This window comes from Athene noctua, chromosome 1, assembly GCF_965140245.1.
Source record: "Athene noctua chromosome 1, bAthNoc1.hap1.1, whole genome shotgun sequence".
NCBI lineage: Eukaryota > Metazoa > Chordata > Aves > Strigiformes > Strigidae > Athene > Athene noctua.
In genome coordinates this window covers 240,740,416-240,768,360 of record NC_134037.1, presented here as the reverse complement: position 1 = coordinate 240,768,360, position 27,945 = coordinate 240,740,416, and the positions used below count along the sequence as shown (strand labels likewise).

Below are 27,945 nucleotides of genomic sequence, written 5' to 3'. Positions count from 1 at the left end.
AAGTAAATTACAATAATCTGAATGAAAGCAAAGAGTTTTCCTGGATGTGTTTGCTTGATAGGCCTTATTGAGATGATAGTGGTGTAGCAGACATGTAGTTAGACTGCTGTATTGATATCCATAATAGTAAAATCATTTCAGCACATTTTAAAAAAACATTGATTCTTGGACAATGAATTTTTTTGTTAAAAAAAATTATTTACTTAATCTTAATAATCCTGACAAATGTCAATAATTTCTTAATATATTTTAGGCTATTGGAACTCCATCTGTTGGAGTCTTACTAAAGCAGCTAGTGCCTCTGATGAGACTTGAAAGCATAGAAATAACAGAATCGCTTGTATTAGGATTTGGAAGAACAAATTCCCTTGTTTTCAGGTACTTCCCTACTTACCATATTCTCAATTATTTGCCTCTAATCCAAATGCATTATTTTTGTTGTAATCTAAGTGTACTGACATTTGTATTTGCACTTTAGACATTTGATTTTAGGTATTGAATAAAATATTGATGCTTTTCAGAGGAGACTAGATGTTGTTCACAAAGATTTTCTTTTACTTTAGGGAATTAGTAGAAGAACTTCACCCACTAATGAAAGAAGCCCTAGAAAGAAGACCAGAGGTTAGTTGCAGAAATTAGATGTACTAGTTTGTTTAAACTGCAAAATTAAAAGTAGTCATTCTGTCTTTTTGTAATACAAAGATATTCTTTTGTACTGAGGAACAAGTTAAGCTCTGTATGCAACAAGAGTTTTAATAATTGTGTATAAGAACATAATTCCATAAAAACTTGGTTTAATTTAAATTCTATAAGTGATGCAAAATGTGCAATATAAGAATCCATTCTGAGGAAAAATTTCCAGTCAAATATGGAACCATCTCACATGGGACTCGGATGTATTGGAAATCCACTTTCGGGAAGTGGAAAAAACACCTTGTAACACATCTGGGCTATAAGCATATTTTGTAGCAGTGTTCAGATGCACTTTTTATTTTCAGGGTAGGGAGAGTCTTCTTTTCAACTTCAACTGACCACATTTTTTCATTCTAAATACAACAGGTTAACTGACAAATTAATCAGTGTTTTCACCTTCATTATAGTACTCTTTTTTATTATAATTAAAGTAGTGCTAGGAGGGATCTGGCAGATCATCTGATCTGTCCAAGGGAGGATGAAATAGTCTTGTGTCATTCCTGACAGATGTTTGAACCGTTGTTAAAAATGTCTAGTGATAGACTCTATAGCTTCTGTAAGCAATGTAGTCACAGGATGTGTCTATGCAGCTAAATGGGAAGGCTGTGGGGAGGGCTTCAGTACTGACCTGAGTTGCCATTCTGCTCAGTTTTCCCTCCCTGGCTCAGTTCTGGACCATTCCATCTGGTTCCAGGATAGAAATCTGGGATGGTTCTGGAAGAGCCTAGGAACAAACTCCAGAATGCACCGAGCCCACCAGACACAGTCTTCCAAACTACCCCAGCTGCTTTTGCTCTGCTATGCGTCCCCTCATCTTCTACCTCCCTGTGTGCAGCAGCCTACAGGCCAAGTTGCAAAACCACTGCTCTGGCTGAAACACAGCCCTCAGGTTAAAGCAGGCAGTTTGTGATAAGAAAACAGGAAGTGATCATGCCTTGGGCCAGAGAAATATTGCATGAGTCCCACTAGGCAACATGGACATAGCCAGCCTTCTTCAGGTCTTCTGGAGCAATGTGAATATGAGGCAGCCTGTGCTACTTATCTTTAGGGCCACGGTCAGCCCTGTCTCTGTTTACCAGTGTAGACACAGACATTGTCTCCATGCAGCCCTGCTGAGAAGTCTGCACGGCTGTGTAAAGACAGCAGTGTTGTTGCATTAAGGTTGTCCTCTACCCAGCCTTGTTTACCGAGTTCCCAAGCAATTTCAAACAGCATGTTCACTACTCTGTGCTCCACAGCTGTTTCAGTGTGGTATCATCATGGTGACGTGGTGTGCTGTCCCCCTTTGCCTTTGCCAAGTCATAGTCTTTGGTGCAGAATGGTGGTCAGGAAGAAGTTAAATCATTAGTAGGTGGACTGAGGCTCTCAGCTACGCACAATATGGAAATAAACAAAAATTAATTCACTTGGCGGACACTTCACTCACATTAAGTTTTATGTGGACAATTCTTGTGTGCCGTCCATCTCTATGAAGTCATTGATTTGAAGATCACTTGTTTTGATACTGGGCAGAAATGGATTAATACAGGTTAGTGCAGCCACTTGCTCTGAATTTCTGCCCATGCACCACTGAAGACAACTTAGACTTGAAAGGCCTTTTCTGGAGACATACGTATCCAGTCTACCCTCAGGAAAGGAATCACAAGAATGCAGAGATTTATGGTATGCTTGTGAGAGCAAATTAGCACATGGATATGTCAGTAGAGGAATATGAGAACAAGAGACTGCAATGTTAATTCCTGTATTGCTCCTGATACGAAGAACTGGGCCACCTTCCTGCAAGCAGCACCACCAGTTAACCCTGGAGTGACTGTATGGGTCGTGTGGCTGTAGAGAACATGGCAGGCCCTCATGTCAGCAGACAGATATCCAACACATCAGAAATAACATCCTTGAACTGACATATGCTATGACTAGAAAGGGAATTACCAACACAGCCAAGAACTTCAGCGGTAAACTAAAATGAACATTACACAAGATCCACCATGTGGGCACTGGCACAGATTTTGCCAGATTGCCTCTGATACTGTTGCAGGAGGCAGCTGTGCCTGTTAAATACTATTTTACAATAAAACTGCTTTTTTCTCTACATGTGCTTCCTGGAAGCTTTAAGGTGAAAAGGGAAGAAAACAGGAATCTGAATGGGACAAATCAAATGGCATAATGATTTGAATAAAATCTTTGGCTAGGATGCTGCAGACTGCCAGTCCTGGGTCAGAATACCAGGGAAATTACCACTTCCTTTTCCCAAACATCTACTACTGACCATTGACAGAACCAGAGTACTAGGTGAGATAAGCCCTTGATCTGACTCATTATTGCCATTCTTACATTCTGAAGAGGAAAATCTGTGCTTTCTCAGAGCTTTTCTTGTTCTGGCAGCAAATTCATTTGACTGCAATAGCAGATTTTTGACCTCACATTTTTTGTTTAGTGGAGATGCAGGATACAAAGAAACAAGTCAGTTTAGCCCTTCAGCAAAGAACAGGCCTTGTTGCATTCACATCTTTCAAGGCAGGATAGCAGACAGAAAGGACAGCTTTCTAGAAAATAATGAGAAACAATGAACCAGTTAACACTGCAGTCCTGTTCTGTGGGAGGAGTATGTTAACTGTGTGTACCACCACTGCAGTCAGCACATCCAAGAGTGTACTAGAGCGGTGTCTGCTAGAAGCTAATTTCATTATGGGTGATCACAGAGCTGCAACATTGCCAAGTTCAAGAATGGCTAGTCACTAAAATGTTTTCCTGGGGTCTGGATATCTGTTCTGCACTTTACAATGCTTCCAGCACCCGAACTAGACGGTTTTAAGCTAACATGAATATCCTTGCTACTAAAGGTAGCATGTTTTATGGCACAGGAACCTTGAATATTAATTAATTTTTACCCAGTATTTCAGTATTTCATTTTCACATTTTCAGCGAAGACTAAGGTAGCTGTTAACAGTTTGTTCAAAAAAGACAAAAATTTGATCATATTTAGTTCTGTGTTGGTACATAATCACAGTTATGATGAAATATCCAAAACCAATCAAGTTCCTTTATGAAGAAAATGCTTTAAGTGGAGTTCTTAAATCTCACTACCATACTGACTTTTTTGAATAGTTTTTAATGTATGCACCTATGCATATAAAAATGGTTGGTTTTTTTTTAATTCCAAGAACAAGAAACGTCGAGAACGCCGAGATCTACTAAGACTGCAGTTACTGCGAATATTTGAACTACTTGCTGACGCTGGTGTTATAAGTGACAGGTAGGACTATATCAGAAACACTGATCTTGAAGTGAAATAATTGCCACTGTTTACAACACTGATTTTATGTCAGTTCTTTGAAGAATTGTGTAATCTATCAGATACGGAGAGATTTTTATGCATTTCTTCAGAAAGCTATAGTATAACTATACTCTTACTCTGTATTAATGTACAACTTTCCTTTATGCTAGTACAAATGGAGCCTTAGAAAGAGATACGTTAGCCCTTGGAGCCTTGTTCTTAGAATATGTTGATCTGACTCGCATGCTTCTGGAGGCTGAAAATGATAAAGAAGTCGAAATCCTTAAGGATATGAGAGCACATTTCAGTGCAATGATTGCCAACTTGATTCAATGTGTTCCAGGTATGGTACTAAATTATTTCAACGTACAGTGAGATTTCATTTAATATATGTATTGGAAAAGTAATTTTTTATTTCTTTTTTTTCTGTGCTTTTTTCACTTCTTGTGAATTGTCATATAATGAATGTAAAAGGGAACGTGGACAAAAATGTGTTCAAAAGTGTATTAAGAGTCAAATGTAAAACAGTAAACCTTGATGAAGCTTTTAATATTCATATATAAGAATCACCTCTTTAAAAGCCCAGCAAAGAAATTGTCTGTAACCTGTAGGGTCTCCAGATTTCTTTGACGTAAAGCCTTATTTCCATCCCTTTGACTTTATTGCCAGACTTTTCATAAACTCAGGCCCTGAAGAATATATGTGGGTGCAGAAAATGTACAATATTAAAGGCAGTGGAAAACTTGCCTGAGGTGTTAAGACTGTATCCCATGTTACGTGACGCCAGTTGTATAGCAACTCCAACTGATTTCATGCTTTTTATGTATTTCAAGATCACTTCAGAAATGTAATGCAATTCCATTAGCAAAAAATTTTTTAGAAGTCTGTTTTCAAGGCTTTTGTGTAATTACTTGAGGATACAGTCTGGAGCTTACTCAGTCTATGTAAATCTACTATCTCCAGATCATTTATGACAGGACATAGTGGCACTGGTAACAACAAATACAAAGGAATTCAAGAGCAATGTGAGGGAGTAAATAATGTACATATACTTTCATGTAAGTTTCCAGTGTGCAAATTTTGTCAAAGTTGTATAGTTGCTTTCAGCTATGATACATAACAATCATACAATAGTTGAACAAAATAAGGAAAAACTGGCAACCCTGCTACTCTCATTTAGGACAGTAAAAAAATCCCTTTTAAGTGAGTAGTGTCAAGTTATTAGCTGCTGATAAGTGAAATACTGAATGTCTTCCCTTTATTCCTCTTCTAAGTTATGATCATTAACAATACGGAATGTCTTTAGTAATTACTTTGCCATGAGTATTTTAAAATTTGCTCTTTGCAGTCATTCTCTATATTCTACCAAGACTGCATGTTGTATTAACTTTCCACAATGAAACAGCCATGTTATATGTTTTGAGATAATACAATAACTGATGCATTTCAATAATTCAGAGATGTATTTTCTGTGAACAAGACAGCTTTAAAATATATCAATACTAACAATCCATAACATTTAGCTCCTAACAAACAAATGTTTATTGTGTCAACATCTATCATCTTTAGCCACTCTCCATATTAATTGCCATTAGTATTGTCTAGTTAGACGTTGCTGGCTTCCAGCACAGTTTCTAGGTTTAAAATAATTTGCCAGTAGCAGTTTGCCAGTCTGTCTGGTAAATGTAGTACTGCCTCTTCTATCATGTTTTGCTTAGGGGAATTAAAATTATTACTTTGAAGATTTCTCTTATTTTTCTCCACATGGTTAAAAATTCATAGATTTTTTCATTTGCTCAGGTAATTTAGAAGAAAATATACATCTTTTTCATAAACAATCAGGCACCAAGTTTCTTTTATTTCTTGTCCCTACTTATTACTCTGTTAGAATAAGACATATGTATAGTTTGGGCTTGCATTCAAAGGATTGGAAAAACCAAGTAAATACTTGTCACTAAAGGAATGCAAGAGGCAGTGAAAAGCCCCATTCTGTAAGTAGTTTCTTGCATGCTGTTTATAAAGTCAGATGTATATGTTTGTACAACTATGCGTTCATTCAGAACTGAAGGTTCTTACAAATAAGATGCATCTTACTTCTTTAGATTTTAAAAGGAGCTTGGATACTTTGGAGTAAGTGTATATTGAATAGTTTTGAAAAAAACTCCCTTATTGTAGAAATTTGAAATTCATGTTATCATCTCTGCCATGTGAATGTGTATTTAACGTTAACAAATCACAACTATTTCTATTTCTGTTCACTTAGTTCACCACAGGAGATTTCTCTTCCCTCAGCAGAGCTTGAGGCATCACCTGTTCATCTTATTCAGCCAGTGGGCAGGACCTTTCAGTATTATGTTCACACCGCTGGACCGTTACAGTGATAGAAATCATCAGATTACAAGATACCAGTATTGTGCATTAAAGGTATTAAAGTTTCACTGTCAAAATAGGTAATAGCAATTTTCCAGTCAAAATAATTGTGGGGTTTATTTCCTTTTATTTCACAGAAATTTGAATTGGCATACTTGATGCAGAATTGTATACTTACATGGATATGTACAGTGATATCATATTATATAGCAGTATGACCCACTGAACTTACACATTTTTTTCTTTATAGACACTTTTCAGGGCTGACTACTTTCAAAACTGGAATTAATTTTAAAATTTTACTTAGCTGTTCATTAACAGGGTATCAGATTCAGTGAGAGGATCTTAGGCTCTGAAATTAAATATAGTACCAGTTTAGTATCACATGCACATCTCAGGACTAACTCCCACGCTTGCCTGGAGACATGCTTAATAATAATAAAATGCTTTTGCAGCAAAACCAGTTGCAACTCCCCCACATAAGTAAGATGGGAAAATAATAGCTTATATACTTATATAATCTGCATTAATTGGTGTAAATTACTTGATTTTTGCAGAAAGATACTATTGAAACATCTGTGTATTTTGTTTTTGTAGCTTAATTTGTGAACACTGGGTAAAATGACAAAATGTATCTTGAAGAACAGGAAAATTGGACTATAGTATTCATTACAAAGTGCTTAAACTGAGCATTAACTTGAATCCAGTTCTATAGCAACATAATTCTTGAGTTCCAGCAAAATCATCTGTTGCCATTCTCACCATAGGTCCATCAAAAAGAAAAACAAGTGGCAGTCCTGTTAGCCTAGATCTGGGCTCAAATCGTTCTGAAAGGTTCATTCATGTTACTCTTTTGTGTAAAAACACTAAAATTTCGTGTGTTTTTAGGCCATGTCGGCAGTGCTCTGCTGTGGACCTGTATTTGATAACGTTGGTCTTTCCCCTGATGGATATCTTTACAAATGGCTTGATAACATTCTGGCTTGTCAAGATTTACGTGTGAGTACTCAGCAAAATGCAACATTGATGAGTAATTCAATCTCTGTACTGAGTGAAGAGTTTGTGACTGTAAGAACTATGACTGTATGCGTTCTATTTTCAGCAGGAAACAACAGCTTTATGCAAAGTTCTAATACAAAAGTATAATTAATTTTAAAGCATTTAAACAGTAAAAGAATTACTATTCCTGAAAATATAATGTAGGTAAATAATGAGCTAAAAAAAATACCTTATGTTTCAGTGTTGCTTGCAACAGAAGTTTAGGCTTCTCATCTGCTGATAAAGAAAAGTTAAAAATGGCATGATCTCAGAAATACTTGTATTTCTATTTGGAGTACTTCCACCCACCTGCTTGAAGTTTCTATGGAATAAGAATGGAATAAGATCCCTTCCTGCTTGGTAATATAGATGCTAGTGAAACAAATCTGAGTGAAAATGAGTGGGTAGGTCTTCCAGAGAAGTCAAGAGGATAAATGGCTCAGGAGAGGAAATAAAGATTTTTATTTTTTTTTATTATTTATTTTAAAGAACATCTAATAGATTGTTCTTGCAATTTTCTCTTCCATTTCTGTGAAGATGGGTTTTGACTTTGAAACTACCCGCTCATATTTCTAACTATCTCTTTGATTGAGGAGAACTAGATTGGTGATTTACATCAAGTGGAGAGAAAGAATAATTCGCTTTGTGGTATCTTGAACTTTGACCTGCTGTTCTGCCTAAAAGTCTCACACCAGCACAGATGACTGTGATTGCTAAAAAAATGCAGACAGCAAAACTTAAAGGCTTGTGGAGCAGCTAGAGGATACATGCTGTAGAAATGGTAATTGTTTAGGAAAAAAAAAGTTTAGACAAATTAGAAGAAAGAAGGGATAACTACAGAGAAAATCTGTTGGAAAGTTGGTACGGATAGAGCTATAAAATTATATGTAAGTGATATGTATAATTGAAATACTTATGGATGTGGGAAAGAAACACAGAACAAGAAGAAGGAAAAGGTACATTTTTCCTCCTGATATTTTTTCATTATCATCAACAAATGTTATAACACTATGTCTAATTGGTCATTAGTATATACCACTCATAAAGTAACTGGGGACAAAAATTACCTTTTTTTTTACTTGAAATGCAAAATCTGGATATGATAGGTGAAATTTGCTTCCCATAAATTAATCACTATAATTCATCATTAATCATTGTAATGAAGGACCGTACCTAAACTGCATTGCCTATACAACTACTTCAGATTTAGATGAGAAGGATCATACCAGGTCCAATGATATTAAATATCATTTGCAGACTTTGCAAGTAGTTACCTACACTTGGTGAGAGAATATTAATAGGCATTGGTGTTTGGTATTGCAGTACTGTCCTCTACTGAAGGACCACAAAGGCAGAGTCCAAGCTTTGGTTGTGATGTGTTTGTATCAGTGGTGGTACCAGGATTGAGTGATGCAAAGTGTGTAGGGAAAGTTGTTAGATTGCTTGCTGTAGTTGAATTAAACATACAAGTTTTCATACTCCCAGGCTTTAAAAAGGTGTTTTTCTTTGTCTGCCTTGCTTCTGTGTTAGTCATAAGGATAAACATGAAAGTGTGTCACTTTATGATAAACTCTATGAAATGAAGCAGGAAATAAACATTTAACAAGTCAGTTAACTGATACAAATGGAACTTGTTCAAGAACACCTATCAAGTGTCTTAGATTTTTCGAAGATTCTGCTTTTTTCCATGGTTAATTTTGGAAACCTCCTTTGAAAATTTATTTCATTTATGTAGTCTTTGTACGTACAATTTTCTTTCAAGTGAGGAGTATTGAAAACTGAGTTATATTTCAACTCTCCCTAAAATAAATTTATAATAAATTTTCTGATTTCTTCTTGCTTACTTTGAATACTCCATTTTCCCCTTGTTTTGTCTATGTCACTCTAAGAATTTTAGAGAATGAAATTATCTGATCTCACCAATCATGTTTTGACATGTATTCGCACGCTCAGGTTCATCAGCTTGGCTGTGAAGTTGTAGTCCTGTTGCTAGAACTAAATCCTGATCAAATCAATCTCTTCAACTGGGCTATAGATCGATGTTATACTGGATCATACCAGCTTGCCTCTGGATGTTTCAAAGCCATTGCAACTGTGTGTGGAAGCAGGTATTAATTAATCTATTAATCTACACTTTCAAATATAAAAGACTGGAGGTTCAGCTTGTGATGTAAAGAATTTTTAGTCAGACACTTACATTATATCCTTTCAAACAATTCCTGGGAAATGCATCACTTTATTTCCATGATTCTGAAAACAAAGAGATGTGCCTGGTAGAAGATGTTCTTACTATATGTATATTTAAAATCTGTGGCATTTTTACACTATTTTGCTCAGGAAGGTACAAAATAACCACAACGCTTCAATTTGAATACAGGTTGTTGGTCTATTTTCAAAGGTTTGGCATGATTTTTCACTTACTTTATAAAAGGAAAAATGTTTTAAACTTTACTAGCTTGAAAGTCATTATTTTGTTCTTTCTCTAACTGGCTTTCATTTGATTTGAATACCAGATCCTTTTCTATAGATTGGTGTCATCATTGCTGCTAAGCAAGCACAAGGTATATGAAGACACAAATACAAATACTGCTTTTGTGTCAGGCCTTCATAGAAATCTATCCTGTTTTTTTGGTATTTTTTTCAAGACAAAATTTATAGAGAAATTCGATGGTAGTCTAAAAAAAAAAAAAAAGATAATTTGCATCTAATTAAAACAAATCTGAAAAATTTACTATTGACAAAAAATAATTTGGCAAGATCAACGTAGTTCAATAGAGAAGTACTTGGGGTATATCAAATCCAAACAAGTACTTCAGAATTTATCTGTTTTGCCCTTGCAGGAACAACTAGACCATAGACGACATTATACTGAGATTTTAAAAATGAATGGAATTTTGTGTTTGCAAATTCAGTTATTTTAAGAAGGTTTTTTTGTTTAATGACCACATAAGCATACCAGGTTTTCAGCCAGTCTTTTGTCCTCAGATTGTGTTACCAGTGCCACTGTGTCCTTAAAATCAATCTTTCCCATACCTACAATAAAACTGAGGGTGTGGTCTGCATGATTTACTTTGAAAGTCTTATTTCTATCAAGTTGTGGATTTTTATTAATATTTGAAAGCTGTTAACAGTTTTTCCTGTATCATCTATCAACATGTATAGAGAAGCCACTGCTTAAACTCCTTGTAAAATGAGCAGTGATATATCTCATCTCAGTGATGTCCATCTTTCTACAAAGAAGCTACTTCCTTTAGTTTCTTTTTTATTATTATTTTTTAAACTTAGTGGAGGAACAGAGAGACAGGTGTAGAGGATGGATTGCAGCTAGTATTTGGAATTGCCAAAATATCCCATGCCATGCTTGTGTTTGTCATATTTTTGAAACTAAAATGTCCAAATGGGTATTCTGCAGCCACCCAGGAGCATAGTAGCTCACATCTAGGATGAGAAATTCTGGTGCATTTACAAATCATCATGAGAAAGCAGAAACTTATTTAGTGAAAATCCAAATACTGTGACATGGGAATTGCTTTTCTAGCAATTTTCTCATTAACACTTTTAATATATTTACCCTTTCAATTAATGTTGACTTTGTAGATAGTGGACTTTCTGAAGCAATTCTTCATGTTTACTCATTAAAAACAGTTTTGATAGAATGGTGTAACATCTGGGAATGTTCATGTCAGAGATAGTATCTTTTCTCCAAAGGGACTGCTTTAACTGCAGCTTGGCTTAAGAAGTACTTTATCCCTGGAAATTTTCATGCTACTCATCTTCTGTCATGGATGTTGGCCTGTTCCATGAACAGTTTATGTTATAAATTAAAATGAATTGACAGTTATAGACACAGGTATTGCATTTCTCACTGTGGGCAACTCGGTGCATTCCTAAGCATTGGACTAAGGTAATTATAAATAATCCTTTCTTTTTTCCCGTTCACCAGATGGCCCTTTGATCAAGCAGCGTGTATTCATAAGAGGTCCCTTTCCCATATTCTGGTGGTAGAATAGAGAAAAGAAAGATGGCATTCTCTTTAGACCATATTGCAGAGTAAATCAGAGTGAATATAATTGCATTCCTCACCAACATTCACAAAAATGTACTGTTTATTCTTCTAGGAACTATCCTTTTGATATAGTGACGCTTTTAAACTTGGTGCTGTTCAAGGCATCTGACACCAACAGAGAGATTTATGAAATTTCCATGCAACTTATGCAGGCATGTATCAGCTACTTTTTTTTGTCTTCCTATCTTTGGGTTTTTTTTTTGTGAACGTCTTGCAAAGTACTGTTTGTTTGCTTTTTAGTTTTGGTTGAAAATACTTTTGTCTTGACTATAAATACTTATGGGAATATTTATATAAAAATGAATAGAAAAATATTAATTATGGTCTCTTTAAAATTTGGAGAGTATACCCTGAAGCATATAGATAGTTCTCTGATATCTAAACTTGAAATGCTGACATTTCCTGAACTAATGAATTTTCATTGTGTCATTACATTATGTTTTTGTCTTTTATAGATCCTTGAATCAAAGCTTTTTGTTTATTCAAAAAAGGTAGCTGAGCAAAGACCGGGCAGTATCTTGTATGGTACACATGGTCCATTGCCACCTCTTTACAGTGTCTCACTTGCCCTTCTTTCATATGAACTAGCAAGGATGTACCCTGAACTTACCCTTCCACTTTTTTCAGGTACCTATATCTATTTAACCTATTATCTACATTTTTATACACGTAGTAGACTGATAAGACATTTCCACCTGTGAGCAGCAATTCTGTTTATAAATTTAGCTTGTCCTGGGGGTTTTCTGGTTCAGGTCAAATCAGATTTAGGAATGCAATATATATTTCCTAGAGGTACTTACACAAAGTACAGAATAGCTATTTAAAAACCCTGTCTGGGGACTCTATGCTGCATGTGTCATCTTAGGGTAACTTTGAAATTACAAGGGCCCTGAATAAATTAAAGTGACATTGGCAAACTCTAATGAGTTCTCATGTTAAGCACAGTGATTCTTATACATATATTTATATAGATGATACTTGTGAGGATAGAATTTTTCATTTTATATAAACATGACTTTAACTTTGGGAAGATTGACTCTGTGTGTCCAGTTTTACCAATGATTCAAATCACTCTGAATGTGTGATCTCTACCTTCTGTTATTTGCCACATCTGCAAGTCTTAGTATCATTTTAATTTTATCAGAAATACATTTTGTCAGGGTTACTAAGAAAAATGCTAAAGAATCAGACCTGCAGGAACGCCATGCAGAGTATGCCTACTCTGAGACCATTCCTGGGAACAATGAAGTTATCTGTCTTGTTTTAATCCATCTAATGTGTTGCTCTAGTTTTTAAATAACAGAATGCAATGTCTGTAATCGTGAGAATTCTTACTGGCTCTTAAAATCCCTTTCTGGTTTTTTTAGTCAGTCTGTAGGGGCTGAAGGAAGGGTGAAGGAACAATGCATCATCCATTTCTCAGTGCCCAAGATACTATGAGTTATAAATAACTGGTGTAGGGAAATCCTGATGACTCATTTATCTTAAAAAAAAAAAAAAAGAAAGCAAATGTTGTTCATTATTACTGCTACCATCTATTCATGTTGCTGTAGTGGCTGTGTCATTTCAAAGAACTCAGATACACAGTCCAAATCAGAGCCCCTTTCTATACATCTGGAATCATAAGGAGAGAGAACAGTGTATATCTTGAAGATTTTTAAAAAACAGGCAGCAAGGAAATGTTAACTGTACTGATTTTACAGAAGAATTCTGGTAAAGAGAGCTAATGTGGTTCACCTTGGCAGGAATCCTGACACTGTATTTCTTAACCCAGAATTTCCAAATCCCTTTCCTTTACAATGCCAGTTCTTTTTTTATAAACTGTATAAAGTGCTGTATAGAAGCACTCCTGGACTGGCAGCTGACTATGAATTTTATAGGCCTCCCCACAGGAAAGAAGACTCCTAACATAATGCAAGGTGGTTTTGTAAACATAGTATACTAAGTGCCTTAAGGTTTAAACTGCAGTTTAGAAATGTGGTGGCACTTGTAATTCTGCAGAACACTTTGGAATGTTTATTGTAATTCTCCAAAAGCTCTTGAAATTCCAAAATAACTGCCAGTAACTGAATTAGCCTTTTTCCTCTTTATTGACATCCATTTCACATAATACGTAATATGGCACAGTAACAAGGGGTGACTTTCTGTTTCTAAGCCCTATGTTAGTTATTTTAGACAGAAGACCTATTATTGAACATTAAATTAATGTTTCTATTCAGGAAGCCCAACTACATGCTTTTCTATGCTTGCAGTTTGCAAGGTAAAAACCAGCAGGTGGTCTAACACACACCAGAAATCTGATTTTAAACTGTGTATGTAAGGTTTCCTTCATAAACCATCATGTTATTTTCAACTTTTACTATTTTAGAGGTAAGCCAGCGATTTCCAACAACACATCCAAATGGAAGACAGATTATGCTTACCTATCTGCTACCATGGCTTCATAATATTGAACTTGTAGACAACAGACTGCTCCTCCCTGGTTCAAGCCCTACCACTCCAGAAGATGAACTGAAGGACAAGGATGGGGATGTAGCAGTCACAAGTGGACTAAAAGGCAACGGCTGGGGCTCTCCTGAAGCCACTTCACTGGTTCTTAATAATCTCATGTATATGACAGCCAAGGTAAAATAGCAGAACAAATAAACCAACCTATAAAATGATTTCTGAAATACTCACATCTACGTTTCTTAAGCAAAAGGTGCTTAGGTTTCTTCCCTCTGATACCAGCAATTTTGCACTGCAACAGTCTGTACTAATCAGACACAAACTTGTTTTTGAAGTTCCTTCACGTTTTAAGGACAATGCTAAAACTCTCCTCTTTCAAAACATGAACAAGGAAAAGTGTTTTACCCTTTTTATAAAAACCTTGATAGTGAGAGCATTAAGGATAACTTAGAGGAACTAAGTTTGGTTCCCTCCTGTGTCACCTCCTGGGTTAATGTTTTAGACCTTAGGGTAGTTTATTTTGGGATGATAATGAGCACCTGGAATTTGTCCTACTGAAGTTCTTATACTTTCTAGGAAACACTCAAATATTCTTTAAGATAAAGAAAAGGAAAAAATTAGTATAGATTTCTAAGGTGCTAGTTAAAGCATTCTTTTGTAAAAGGGAAGGTATTTTACATCCCAGGTCCTGATAAAGGACATTTTCTGACCTGCTCAGGGTTAATCCTCTCTGGAGCAGAATGTCTTGTATCCATGCTACATAGCAGTTGATTATGGATCTTGCCTCATGCTGAGGCCCTGTAAATAAAACCTAATTATTATTTTGTGTGTGTGCATTTTGTTATATGAGCATGTCTGAAGTAAAGTGGGGGATATGCTTCAGCCCCCCCCGAATGTTTTTTAGATACTTGTTGCATATCCAGAGCATGATACTGGCTTGTGAATTATCTGATGGTACAGAGACTCTATGATATTGTTAGAGGAATTTTACGTGTTGAAAACAGATGTGATGCTGTCTCACCTTTTCTACCTATCAGCAGCAGTTCTCAAAGTAAGTTGCTTCCAAAACCTCACAAAGTTTTTGTTCCAGAGTGAACAAGGATGTTTCCTTCAAACCATACTGATTGACCTAGCTTTGAGACTGTATGTGTGATAAAGGGACTGGCACCTGGCATTGCCAGTGTAGATGACAGTAGATGTAGCTAATATGTATTAAATCATTTTCAGTAGAATAACATGACCTGGAGATTGCTCCTCCTCTCCTAGCAGAATGTCAGTCTGTGCAGTGGTTAAAATAGTCTTCTTGAAGTGGGAGCCAAAGATTTTACACAGGAAACAGAGCAGCTTCAATTCTAGACTCCCACATCCTGGATGCATCACTAACCATTTAACTGGCTGGACAAAAGGGAGTAATTTCTGTAACTGTGTCTTGCAAAAGAGAGCAAAAGCTGCTTGGTTCCCATGTGAAAGCAAAGAGCTAATGCTTAATTCTGCTAGGATTTACTCAGGAGAGAGGTGGCGAATTGTTCACTACTGTGAAGGCCAAAGCACTTAGGTACAGACATGCAGAAACAAAACTTCAGTTGCTTCAGTTGCTTGAACAGTTGTAAAGATGAAACCAAATAAGCTGCTTGATTTTAGGATCACCTGTTGAATTTACATTCCTGAAAGATTTCTTTGTGTGTGTGATTTAAGTCTTTTTGTGGATCTGAACCTGAATAGAATTTTAATAGAATTTATGCTCTGAAGTCTGTCAGGTAGCTTTTGAAACTACTGTTCTGTCGCTTTTTACAGTATTTTACTGTTGGTATTGTATGAGAAAATGCTCTAAAAGAGCATGCCTTAGTCTGGAGATCTGTGTATTTCAAGAAAGGTATCTCTATGATCCTTTGCAGTATGGAGATGAAATTCCCGGCCCAGAGATGGAAAATGTCTGGAATGCTTTGGCCAACAATGAAAAATGGAGTAACAACCTTAGGATAACACTGCAGTTTCTCATAAGTTTGTGTGGTGTTAGCAGTGATACCATCCTTTTACCTTATGTAAGTGTTTGCATGTTATTTTATTTACTCTTGGTGGCATAGGTTTTAATGAAGGAAACAGATATTACCTGCAGAAAATTAATTTCTATTTCAAAAATAAGAAGTACCAACATACTCCCTAGCACACTGTACAGAATTAAATCATGGGAATGAAGGAGCCAAGAAACTGAAATTCAAGAAAGGAATTGAGTAGTGGGAATCTCAGTCTCCATCCGTGGAGCACACCTCATTTCAAGCAAGAGGTGGGCTCCTCCTCAAGCAAAGAGCAACTTTGCATGTCTGTGTAAGGGGCCAGTAACAGGGACTGGCCATAAATTGCCAGAATATGCAATTTACATATATATATTTAAAGTTCTATTAAAAAGACAGAATGGCTGTTCAGAGGCTAAATAACTTGAATGAAAAATTAAGTAAAAATACTAAATGCTTATAATGTTTCTCAATAATCAATTAGTTTACAAAGCTATTAGTTAAATTTTGAAAGTTCTTTAAGTAATGGATGTTATATCATGAATGGACTTAACATATTGTGATCTTACTAGTTTGTTTGTTGTAAAGATCTAGGTGTTCCTTTAGAAAAGTGTGTAGTTTTAAGAAAGTGTTAACATTCTCTTCTCCTTGAGCAGACTAAGGCTTTCTGTGGGACACCTCAAGAGACACAAGATAGCTAACCTCTATAAGCTCCTTACCATATCAACTTTTGCCTTTGCATGGCTGTCATGAATTATATAACTGTTCCTGCAATGTTCAAGTCAAACTGTGCAGGACATTGTTATTATTCAAATTAAAATAAAATCAGGGCTGTCTGAGAAAAGCAAGATAATCCCATTCCCATGTTCCTTATTGCTCAGTTGCTGGGTGAAACAGAACCTAAATTTAGTAAATCTTCTAGCACACTTACAATATGCTGGTTTTTTAGTTAGTCATTTAGTATTGCTTTCCCTAAATTTGAAATTATTATTAATGTGATTAAACTTACCTAACAAGGCTCATAAGTATACTTCATGTACAGTTGATGAAATACTTTGCTTAAAGTGTTTATGATGACTGCTCTGCATAGTAGAATAAACAAAATATAGAAGACCATAAAAATTTTCAAGATTATGTTATTGTAACATAGACATCCTGTTGGTTTCCTTTTATTTGTAGGGTTTACTGTTCTGTTTTCTCAAATCAGTGATTATGCAAAGTCAGTGTTGCCTAGCTAGTCAAAAGGGAAAAGATTTGAAAGTGGCATTGCTGTAAGAACAAGCTCAAACTATATATGAGAAGACAAAGCAGTTGATCCCAAATATCTTAAGGGTAGTGAAGATCTTTCCATCAGTTGTGACAAAGTGACAGAGGTTCTCCATTCAGTGTTGACCATGCTTTGAGCAGGATGTTAGATGAGACCAGGTTCTTTCTAACCTGACTGATCCTACAGTCTGTGACAGTCTTAGGATCAGGCCCAAAGGTGGCATCCATCAGGAGGAGCTATGTTGGCAGAGAACAATTGGAAATCACAGAGATAAGAGACAAAATGCGGACTGTTTTATTTCTGACAACTTTGCAAACAGAATAGAAACAGTTTTCTAAGAGGAAGGAGTAGTCCTGTGCTGAGTATATGTTTCACACCTAAGTCTGTAGCCTGATTGGAAATGCCTGATAACCCTCTGGCCCAGAAGCCCCTCACATGCCTTGTCCACCCATTCAGATACTTGTCAACCCAGAGCTTTCAACCATCCTTTTTCCAAAACGATTGCTATCCCACAGCTTTGAGCAGTGTACCTCAAACCCCCTTCCTACCCACAACACTTCTTTCTTCAAATTCTTTCCAAACCCCCTTGCCTTGAAGCCTTGGCTCTCACAGTCCTGTCATCCTCCAGGACAATACAGTCCTCTTACTCCACAGATAGAGCAGTCTGTTTTGACATCTAGAGCTTCATCTGCTCAGCATCTCCTATTTTGTCTGTGGGGATTTTCTGCTCTCCCTCCCAGGCTTCCGATGACTGTTAACAAGATAATCAGGTCTTCATTGGTGGTGGCAGCTGACAAGGTTCTGTGTTTTCTGCCACCCTGTTAGTCTCTGTTTTGTAATGTTGAGTTAAAAGTCTGATTCTCAGATTTTGGAAAATCTGAAAAAAATTTCAACTTCTATAGGAAGCCTGACTGTGCTTATGAGTCACCCCTTGACTGATAGATTTGTCTGGAGTGGGAAAATACACCGGGCTTATCACACACATCTGCTCAGTGTTTTGATAATGCCCTGGAGTTTGCAGATAAATCATACCCAACTGCTAACTACATAAGACTACTGATACCATAAACATGTATCTTCCCTTATCATGTAGATAAAGGTAATTTGAGCAGTTTATCAGCCCTCTTGCAACTCACCTGGACTCAAAAGACCACGCAGTTGCAACATCGCCAGTTTACCCATCTTCTGGAGCCCTCTGTGCCCCAAGGCAGTCACCAGCTGCTTCATGCCTTAAGCCATCTGTTCTGCCTGTGTGGGTCCAATCCAAAAGCATGCCTGACTTTTTTTCTTTTTTTTTTCCAATCAGCAAAATTCATTGCTTTGTCTCTTATATTTGTTTCCTTTAAGCATTTTTTGCAAGTGCCCCAGTACAAGTTGCCGAGCTGTCCTTTCACATACATACTGAAAAATTTCTTACATTATTTACAGTTTAGAAGCCTCTTCAGCAGAGATTTAGTGTAGGGAACGTGACCCCTTCTGGGGTGAAAGAAACTGAAGTGGCACTGTGGCCCCAACTAGAAATTAGCCTTGGAAAGAAGGTATATTTGTATCTGGAGAGTCCCAGAAAAATGTTTAGCACAGTAGAGTAAAAGAGACTTTGAATATGTGCATTTTCTCTACTTCAAGCAAAAGAAAATGAGAGGGAAAAAAAGAGGGAAAGAGAAGCAGTCAGGAAGTTATTTTAATGGAAGTATTTTAAGAGTTTAAGAACAGCAATACTTGGTGAGGCCAAGAGTCTGTTCAGTTCAGTGTATTAGCTCCATTATAAGCATCTGTTTAGGGACATCTTTAAAAACAAGAAGGCAAGCACAGAGGGATGCTTCCCCATATGGTCTCCCAGCTCCAGCAGTTTATGAATCAAATGTTATTGAGCCAGAGTCTCTGCTTTTAATAGCCATCAGGTTTTTTTCCCTCAAGAGTTCAGTCTAATTCAATCTCAGTATCTCAAGTCCTCATTGCTGCGGTGTATACAATAACGTTGGAGTTCTTGTTAAAAGATATGTAGAAAGTCTCAGCAGTTCTCTAGATTATACTCCCAGATTTTTCAAATCACAATGCATGAAGTCTCTGTTGTTCTGCCTTTCTTCCATGTGCTATTACTTTGATTACAGATACAGGTAGCTACTCAGATCCTGGCTTATTCTTTGTGGCTACAGCTACCTCTTTCACATCAACCGTATCTGGAAATACAGGGATGAAGTTTTGGGTGGATCTAGCTTTCTAGATGAGAAGTTTGCTACATCCAAGAGAGTAAGATTCATCTTCAGTGGAAATCACATACTCAAACTGTACATCCCTGAGTGTGATTCAGAGTTAATGCCAATATCCTTAAATGTTAGGTACAAAATCAGGTGGGGTTTGTATATGTATGCTATATAGTTATATACCTAAACAGCTCTTTTGTGGATTGTAAGCAAAAACTGTGGGGTCATTAGATCACAGATTCACTCTGCTGAGGAAATGATTTTGTCGGTATCAAAGTGAGCAGTTTTATTTCTGTATGAACAAGATGGATGCACTTGTGTGGTTGTGGTGTCTGTTCAGGAGTAATATTTGTATTCTGGATCTTTTCAGTGCTGCAGTGTAACATGTATTGATTTCTTTGGAAATTCACTTTGAACAGAGTTTAATAACTGTTATTTTCTTTTCTAGATAAAAAAAGTTGCAATATATCTATGTCGCAATAACACTATTCAGACAATGGAAGAGCTGCTTTTTGAGCTTCAGCAAACTGACCCCGTGAACCCAATAGTCCAGCATTGTGATAATCCTCCATTTTACCGTTTTGCTGCCAGTAACAAAGCCTCAGCTGCAGCTTCTGGTATGGCCTAAATATACTTTTCAGTTATGCTCTCCTGCTCTTTTGCGTCTTCATCTCTTTGAAAAAACAATCTCTTACTTTTACACCCATTCAGATCTGTGCATATATAAAGTGCAAGTTTCAGGGCCTTGTTTCACATCTAAATTACCGATCTTTTTGATTCCTAATGTTGTATGTGCTTTGTAAATATATGCTTAATTTTCTCAACTATTTTAATAGGATATTAGCAATGTTTGGTGCTCTTCAGAACTTATATGAAGTGATTCTTCTAGCACTAAACAAAAAGTCATCATCAATGCTGTGATCACAGCAGATACACCAAAGCAGCAGTTTCCTGAAAACTGAGAGCCTCAGCTGTGTGGCAGTTCTGTTTTCAAAGGCCTGATGCTATTTCCAAGCTGCAGTAGTCAAAGATACTTGAGACACCAGTCCAAAATTTAACTTTGTCAATGTTTTGCCAAATTCTTTAAAAACAATAGGTTACGTCACCTGAGAATGAGTTTAGTTAAGAAGTGGAAGAGTATCATTATGTTAATCTATCCCTCAAAGCATGGAAACTTTACACCATTCAGCCATGCAAGCAGGTCCTGGTTTATAGAGGTAACTGTTCATTCATGTGCTCAAGTACTTACAGGATGATCGCTTTGACTGTGGCTGCTAAAAAAATTGTTATGGGCTTTTACTGCTTTTCAAATACTGTCTGCTGCGTGTTAACAGGTGTTCCTATCGACATCCCATGTACAGGAACCACCTCTAGCAGTAACACTGTTGTAGCTGGTCAAGACAGTTTTCCTGATGCAGAGGAGAACAGAATGGTGAAAGAGACCGATGAAAGGTTTGTGCTTTAGGAGTTTTTTCTACAAAACGTATGTGTTTTGCTATGCTAAGGTGCAATGATTTGCATTGTTTTGTGAGGAACTCTGATGCTCAGACTGATCCTAAGTGCTGTTATCCCAGTACAATAATTTTAAAATGAGCATATGTAGAAGTTTGAAAAAAAAAAGCTATTCGCATGATTCTAGTTCCTGACTGTTTAATAATACATTGCAGAGAAACATCTGTGAAACCTACACTGAATGAACTGTGCTAAGTAGATCATGGTTTTGTAGGAATTACCCACAAAGGAGAAAGAAAATGAGAGTATCTACCAAAAAATTACTACTAAAATCTGTATGAAAAATCAGGTTTGATCACACCTTTTGATTTCATGGACAGTGAGTAAAATTTAATATGCAGATTTGTATCCATGATTGCAGGGATACTTACTTTGTCTGGATAAAATGTGTTACAGAGGAAAGCTATGTAAAATATTTTGCTTAGAAATCATATATTCAATTTCGGTTTTTGCTACTTATGTTACATAGGGACAAATGATGAATGAATAAATGCAAAGTTTAAGGCCCTTCAGACCCTCAAGCACAGACAGATACATATTTCTCCTCTCACTGAAACCCTCTTGTTTTTGTAAGAGAACTTTCACAGATCACAGAATCATCTAGGTTGGAAAAGACCTTGAAGATCATCCAGTCCAACCATTAACCCAACACTGACAGTTCCCAACTACACCATATCCCTCAGCGCTATGTCGACCCGACTCTTGAACACCTCCAGGGATGGGGACTCCACCACCTCCCTGGGCAACACTTTCCAACGCCTAACAACCCCTTCTGGAAAGAAATGCTTCCTGACATCCAGTCTAAACCTTCCCTGATGCAACTTGAGGGCATTCACTCTTGTCCTATTACTTGTTATTGGTTAAAGAGACTCATCCCCAGCTCTCTGCAGCCTCCTTTCAGGGAGCTGTAGAGGGCGATGAGGTCTCCCCTCAGCCTCCTCTTCTCCAGACTAAACACCCCCATTTCCCTCAGCCGCTCCTCATACGACCTGTGCTCCAGACCCTGCACCAGCTCCGTTGCCCTTCTCTGGACACGCTCGAGTCATTCAATGTCCTTTTTGTAGTGAGGGGCCCAAAACTGAACACAGGAATCGAGGGGCGGCCTCAGCAGTGCCGAGGACAGGGGTAAGATCCCTTCCCTGTCCCTGCTGGCCACGCTATTGCTGACACAAGCCAGGATGCCATTGGCCTTTTTGGCCCCCTGGACACACTGCTGGCTCCTGTTCAGCCGGCTGTCAATCAACACCCCCAGGTCCCTCTCTGACTGGCAGCTCTCCAGCCACTCCTCCCCAAGCCTGTAGCGCTGCTGGGGGTTGTTGTGGCCCAAGGGCAGCCCCCGGCATTTGGCCTCATTGAAACTCCTCCAGTTGGCCTCAGCCCATGGCTCCAGCCTGTCCAGGTCTCTCTGCAGAGCCTCCCTACCCTCGAGCAGATCCACACTCCCATCCAACTTGGTGTCATCTGCAAACTGACTGAGGGTGCACTCGATCCCCTCATCTAGATCATCAATAAAGATGTTAAACAGGAGTGGCCCCAAAACCGAGCCCTGGGGGACACCACTCGTGACTGGCCGCCAGCTGGATTTAACTCCATTCACCACAACTCTCTGGGCCCGGCCATCCAGACAGTTTTTTACCCAGCAAAGCGTGTGCCCATCTGAGCCGCAAGCAGTCAGTTTCACCAGGAAAATGCTGTGGGAAATGGTGTCAAAGGCCTTACTGAAGTCAAGGTAAACAACATCCACAGCCTTTCCCTCATCCAATAAGCAGGTCACTCTGTCATAGAAGGAGATCGGGTTTGTCAGGCAGGACCTGCCTTTCATAAACCCATGCTGACTGGGCCTGAGCATCTGGTTGTCCCTCATGTGTTGTGTGATGGGACTCAGGATGAGCGGCTCCATCAGCTTCCCGGGCACCGAAGTCAAGCTGACAGGCCTGTAATTTCCTGGATCATCCTTCCGACACTTCTTATATATGGGCGTCACATTGGCCGATTTCCAATCTGTTGGGACCTCTCTGGTCAGCCAGAACTGCTGGTAAATGATGGAAAGCAGCTTGGCGAGCACCCCAGCCAGCTCCTTCAGCACCCTCGGGTGTATCCCATCTGGTCCCGTAGACCTGTGTGTGTCTGTGTGATACATCAGGTCACTGAGTATCTCCTCCTGGATTGTGGGGCAGTCGTTCTCCCAATCCCACAATCCCGTTCTCCCAGTCTCTGTCTTCTGACTAAGACTTCTAAACCAGTCTTAGAATGTTCATTAATATTGACTTCATGTGTCAAGACATATTAAATAATGTTTACAGAAGGTAATAGATTATAAACAAACTATTCTCATAAATGTGGGCGATTTTTTTAATAATACAAATCTAATACGAATATACGTATGTTTTTATGTTGATAAACTATGATGTAAAATGCCCTGCTCTCAAATAATTTCTATGACCTGTATTCTCCATTTGTTTCATACAGGACAGAATTAAACTCTGCATAGTTCTTCATAATTTTTCCTTAACTTTTTTCTTCTTTTATCTTTTTTTATGACTTGTGTCAGTAGTTATCAGTTTGTACACATTTATTAAGGGAATTTATTAAAATACAGGTGAATCAAATACTGAAAAGACAGAAAACAGCAGAAGTAAGATGGCTCAGGATGCCTTTTTGTCACCTCCACAATGAATTTATTGTGCTCTTATGAGACAGACGTGCTTTAGAAACAGCATAGTATGTCAATGTATAATTAAATACCCTGCAATAATATGTATGCACATTAGTAAGAAATTGAATTGAATGTTGCATAGAGAACCTTCAATCTTGTTTTGTTTGATATAGTTGATGCAGTTTTGTAATTTATTTCCTAGCTTTGAAGAAACAATGATGTTTTTACATCATTGCTAGTGTGTGAGCCTCCAGTATGGCTCCTCTCGCTCCACTTCAGGCTGGATTACATTGACAGCACAAGGAGGTGGAGGAAGCCAAAGGAGATCACCAGTAAATGTTAGCTTATTGTGGATCTGTGTCAGATTTGAGAACAGCTGTGAACAGTTTGTTCTGGCTCTCATATACATTAACTATTCTTCTAGGTCTGCTCTGACAGTTGCTGGATTTTCCTATTGAAGACATGCTATGCTGCAGCTTTTGATGCTTGATACCAGAGCAGGCTTGACTTTGGACTATTCCATCAGTTACTGCTTTAGCAAGTTGCCAGAATTTTACCCAGGAACATGGGCTGTGACAAAATACTAGCTGTGAACAGTTTATATCTCAGTTCAGCCTTAGTACAGTTTCTTACTTCAAGAAAATCACATGTTTGCAGCATGAGATATTTCCTCTGCTAAATTTTAAAAGCTTGTGACACAGGAGCACACTGTTAGAACTTTTCAGAAACTGGCTGCATAATTAATTCTTTTGTGGAAAGAAACAGCATTGCATTTAAATTGCTGTCTACTCCCATATAAAAGTGCATGCTTAAGGAAATGCGCTTTTTTTGTAGAGTAAGCATATAGTCAAGATGTTTAACATCAGTCGGTATTTTTAATTAAAATTTTTCTTGTATTTGAAGGTTCAGTAATGTAATCAGAGCACATACCCGACTAGAATCAAGGTACAGTAATAGCTCTGGAGGATCTTACGATGATGACAAAAGTAAGTTCTGTTATTCACTTTGATGAAATTTCTGATGTTTTGTTGGGAGAGGAAAACATTCTTATGACTGGTGGAGGCTGTTTTAAGTTCTGTATAAACAGTAATGTAACATCACCATAAAAGGAGTGTCCTAATTTTACCTTCATACCTTATTTAATTAATTTCCTTTGTTTAACTTGGGCTCAGTCAAACCTATTTAAAAGCCAGAGAACTTCACAGAAGGCAGCAGCAGAGAATCCTTCAGAGAGTAGCACCCTGAACCTTTATTTCATGGCAAGGCAAAAGACTTCCAAGAGCATTACAGGGAGTGAATTGTGCCCTTTGCCAGTATTTCCCTCCAAATAGAGTGCTGTTATATGAGCATTAAGAAGAGATTCAAAAGTTTCTAAAAATGAGGTCTTACCTCTTCTTTAGCTTTTCTCTGCTGTCTGCAACCAGTTTCTGGCTGCACTGTGCAAACCTGTGTTAGAGGGGAGAGTGAGATAGTAGTGCTCCTGATCAGGCTTGTTTTTCTTTATGTATTTCTGCTAAATGGACTGTAAATGGACACTTGATGCTCAGCAGAGATTCCAAAGAAAACCAAGATATTTCTGTGAACTACTGAATAACAGTGTAAATTTTAGGAGTTGGATGGTTTGACTGAATTTCTGATGTGAATTGTAAGGAAGCCAATCTACAAGTTTCAGCTAGGCCCTAACCAAATGTAAAAAAGGCAAGACCTTCTAACTGACTTTCATCTCTAGCTCAATAAAGCCAGGTCAAATAATATAGAGGCCATAATGTTTTGTGTTTGTGCTGAGGACACCATTTTGGGATAGTAATTTGACATAAAAAGTAAAGATTTTATATATTCTTTAAGTAATTTTTTGGCAGTACTCTTTATAAAATATGGAAACACTGTCAAATACAATACAATAGGAAAATTTAACGTACATCAAGAACTATTTTTAATAATGATGAAGCACAATATTTACAAAATATTGGGTATGTATGTAGTATAGTATTTAAATACACAGAAAAGTGTGTAACATATTAAACTCAGTGGTTCTTAGTAGACTTGTTTTTCTTATGGCAGCTACTGAAAATTCTTCAGCACATGTTAATTGGAGCACCAGCACTAATCTGATCTGCATGAACAATCTTTCAAAACAAAACAATGTATTATCAGAACATTCTTCACCAGTTGCTGGTTTTGACAAGAGCTTAGAGTAATAAAAGGTTAAAAAACCCTGAAATTTTCTTCGCTCCTTTGGAATGTCTCTTCAAGCCAGTCCCCAAATGTTTTTTCCTGCCTGTGCCTGCAAGCTTTTATAGTACTGTGAATATTTATACAAGGTTTGCTTCTCACATGGATTCCTTCCGCAAACATACAAATACTTAGATAGAAAATAAGATACATTTTACTTCGCTACTGATAATTATATATAACTAAAAAGAAGGGGTAATTCTAATACCATTTGTGATTCTACAAGATAAATAATGCAACCTCCATTAAGAAAGTGCAACTTACTCCCTCTGGCAGGCAGCCCAGGCTGCAAAGGAATTGGTGGCATGGCTTCTCCAGTTCACTTGAGCATACATGTATTGCTGAGGATATGAATAGGGAACGCAACTCTGCACAGAAACTGCTTTGTTCAGGCAAAGATTGTATGTTAAGGTGCAAAGTGCTGCTTTTTTTTTTCTCAGTCTGCACATAAATGTGTGAAAACTTGAGTGAGGAGCTAGGTATTAGCATGGACTTCATGAAGCTGTTTTATGTGAAACAAATTGGTAGTAAGAAGTAGTGACTGGACAGTGGTTTTTTATGTGAAAAGCATCTGAGAAATGTTACCTGGTTAATCCTTAGAAGATGAGTATGTGAAAACGCTATACTTTGCTACATTATTTGGTCAGTTTGTTTTTCTTTATCTGTAACTAATAAATCATCCTCCAGAGTATGAGAAATAATCATAAAGATCTAAAGTGCTCTTTGGAAGACTAACACTGAAGAATGGGCATGATAAAGTTGACATTTCAGTAATAATTGGAGGAACAGCTACTATATTGAAGGGCTCCTGAGTATCTGGAAACCTGAAGACTTTTTGTCAGAACCCAGAAGTGATGTGTATTAGAAGAAGCTAGCTCTGATACTTTTGTAGGCATCAAAGCAGTTTTGTTTCCTGTGGCAAAGCCAACAAGCTTCAGATACGTGCTGTTAAAAAAGGAAAGTGTTGAGAGTTTCAAACCTACCTAAAATGCAAAAGTGTAACAAAAAAACAGAGCAAAAAATAATGCTCTCATTAAAAATTCACAAAGGGCAATGTTTGGATATATGTCAAGAACAGGCCTGGAAAGGATACTTTTTGTGGCAGTGTGTCACAGACTGCCAGATCTGGAAATAAAAGCTGACCAATGGGAAAATCGAGAATGAGAGAGAACAGAATACAGGAGAGATGGAACAAAGCTGTGCAGCCAAGAGAAGACAAAGTGGTAGAAATAACTTACTTGACCCCACATCATTGCAAATAAACAGGTGGAAGAAAAAACCTATTGCTTATTAACACACAGCAGCTGTCATACTGAAGCAAAGCTAAATACGTCTTTGAGAAATTCAAGATGTAATTCATCCCTGTTGAAAGAAAATTACCCTGAAGATGTTTTTTGCATTCCTTATGCCTCCTTCCTAAATCAGGACATTTAACTTCTGCCTTTCTAGCATTGCTTAGTAGGGCACTGGCGAGGAGCTGCAAGAATGTGTCATTGGTACGCAGCTCCTTGCAGCAGATGGCTTCTGACAGCAGCTTCATTGGCTGAACTTTTCTCTCATTTTTGAAGAGAAAGTCTGTTGCTTGGTGCTTTGTGATCTGTATCCAAAGCTACTGACAGCAGGGATTCGGCTGCAGCTTCTACCACTCAGTGCTGCCTGGAATCTGTTTAATTTCCAGCAGTGTGAAAGAGAGATTAAAAATGCATCACTTGTTATTGAACACAGGAATTTGAAAACCTCATGTCATCTTATAATATCATTCCAAACAGCTGAGCTGATACATTAGCATAAACTCTATTTTATTATTTCTCCAAAATAGTTAACCAGACTTGTTTTTTATGCACTCTGTTTTAATGCTTTTCCACTCAGATGATCCTGTTTCTCCATATACAAGCTGGTTATTGAATATTGTTGAAACCAAACAGCCACATCCCCTGCCCATGCCTTACAATGGAGGATGTTGGGCACCACTTGTGGACTACCTCCCAGAAACCATCACACCCCGGGGACCCCTTCATAGGTGAGCAGTTTCTTGTTCTGACATTTCAGACAACAAGATGCTTCCTCTTACTGGTTGACCAACACCGATCCAACTGTCCCACCACTAAGAACATCAGAAAATCATACCTTCAATTTCTGCTGATTTCCAGTGCTAAAATCAACATTCAGTGAA

The 27,945-nt window shown here is 37.6% G+C and overlaps 1 protein-coding gene across 8 annotated transcripts in view; it reads left to right on the top strand.

Annotated features, from left to right (window-relative positions):
• Window positions 1-27,945, top strand: part of FRY (FRY microtubule binding protein) — a 177,161-nt gene that overhangs the window by 92,150 nt on the left and 57,066 nt on the right. For 6 of the 8 annotated variants that reach the window (XM_074914517.1, XM_074914496.1, XM_074914559.1 and 3 more), the window contains 15 exons: window positions 254-378; window positions 564-621; window positions 3,855-3,946; window positions 4,138-4,310; window positions 6,231-6,391; window positions 7,226-7,336; window positions 9,329-9,483; window positions 11,494-11,593; window positions 11,897-12,068; window positions 13,810-14,066; window positions 15,785-15,931; window positions 19,821-19,989; window positions 20,707-20,824; window positions 24,444-24,526; window positions 27,642-27,792. In XM_074914517.1, the coding sequence (XP_074770618.1) occupies window positions 254-378; window positions 564-621; window positions 3,855-3,946; window positions 4,138-4,310; window positions 6,231-6,391; window positions 7,226-7,336; window positions 9,329-9,483; window positions 11,494-11,593; window positions 11,897-12,068; window positions 13,810-14,066; window positions 15,785-15,931; window positions 19,821-19,989; window positions 20,707-20,824; window positions 24,444-24,526; window positions 27,642-27,792 (2,072 nt within the window). The remainder of the gene's footprint in view (window positions 1-253; window positions 379-563; window positions 622-3,854; window positions 3,947-4,137; window positions 4,311-6,230; window positions 6,392-7,225; window positions 7,337-9,328; window positions 9,484-11,493; window positions 11,594-11,896; window positions 12,069-13,809; window positions 14,067-15,784; window positions 15,932-19,820; window positions 19,990-20,706; window positions 20,825-24,443; window positions 24,527-27,641; window positions 27,793-27,945) is intronic. The other 2 variants (XM_074914527.1, XM_074914536.1) reach the window with 1 other exon arrangement.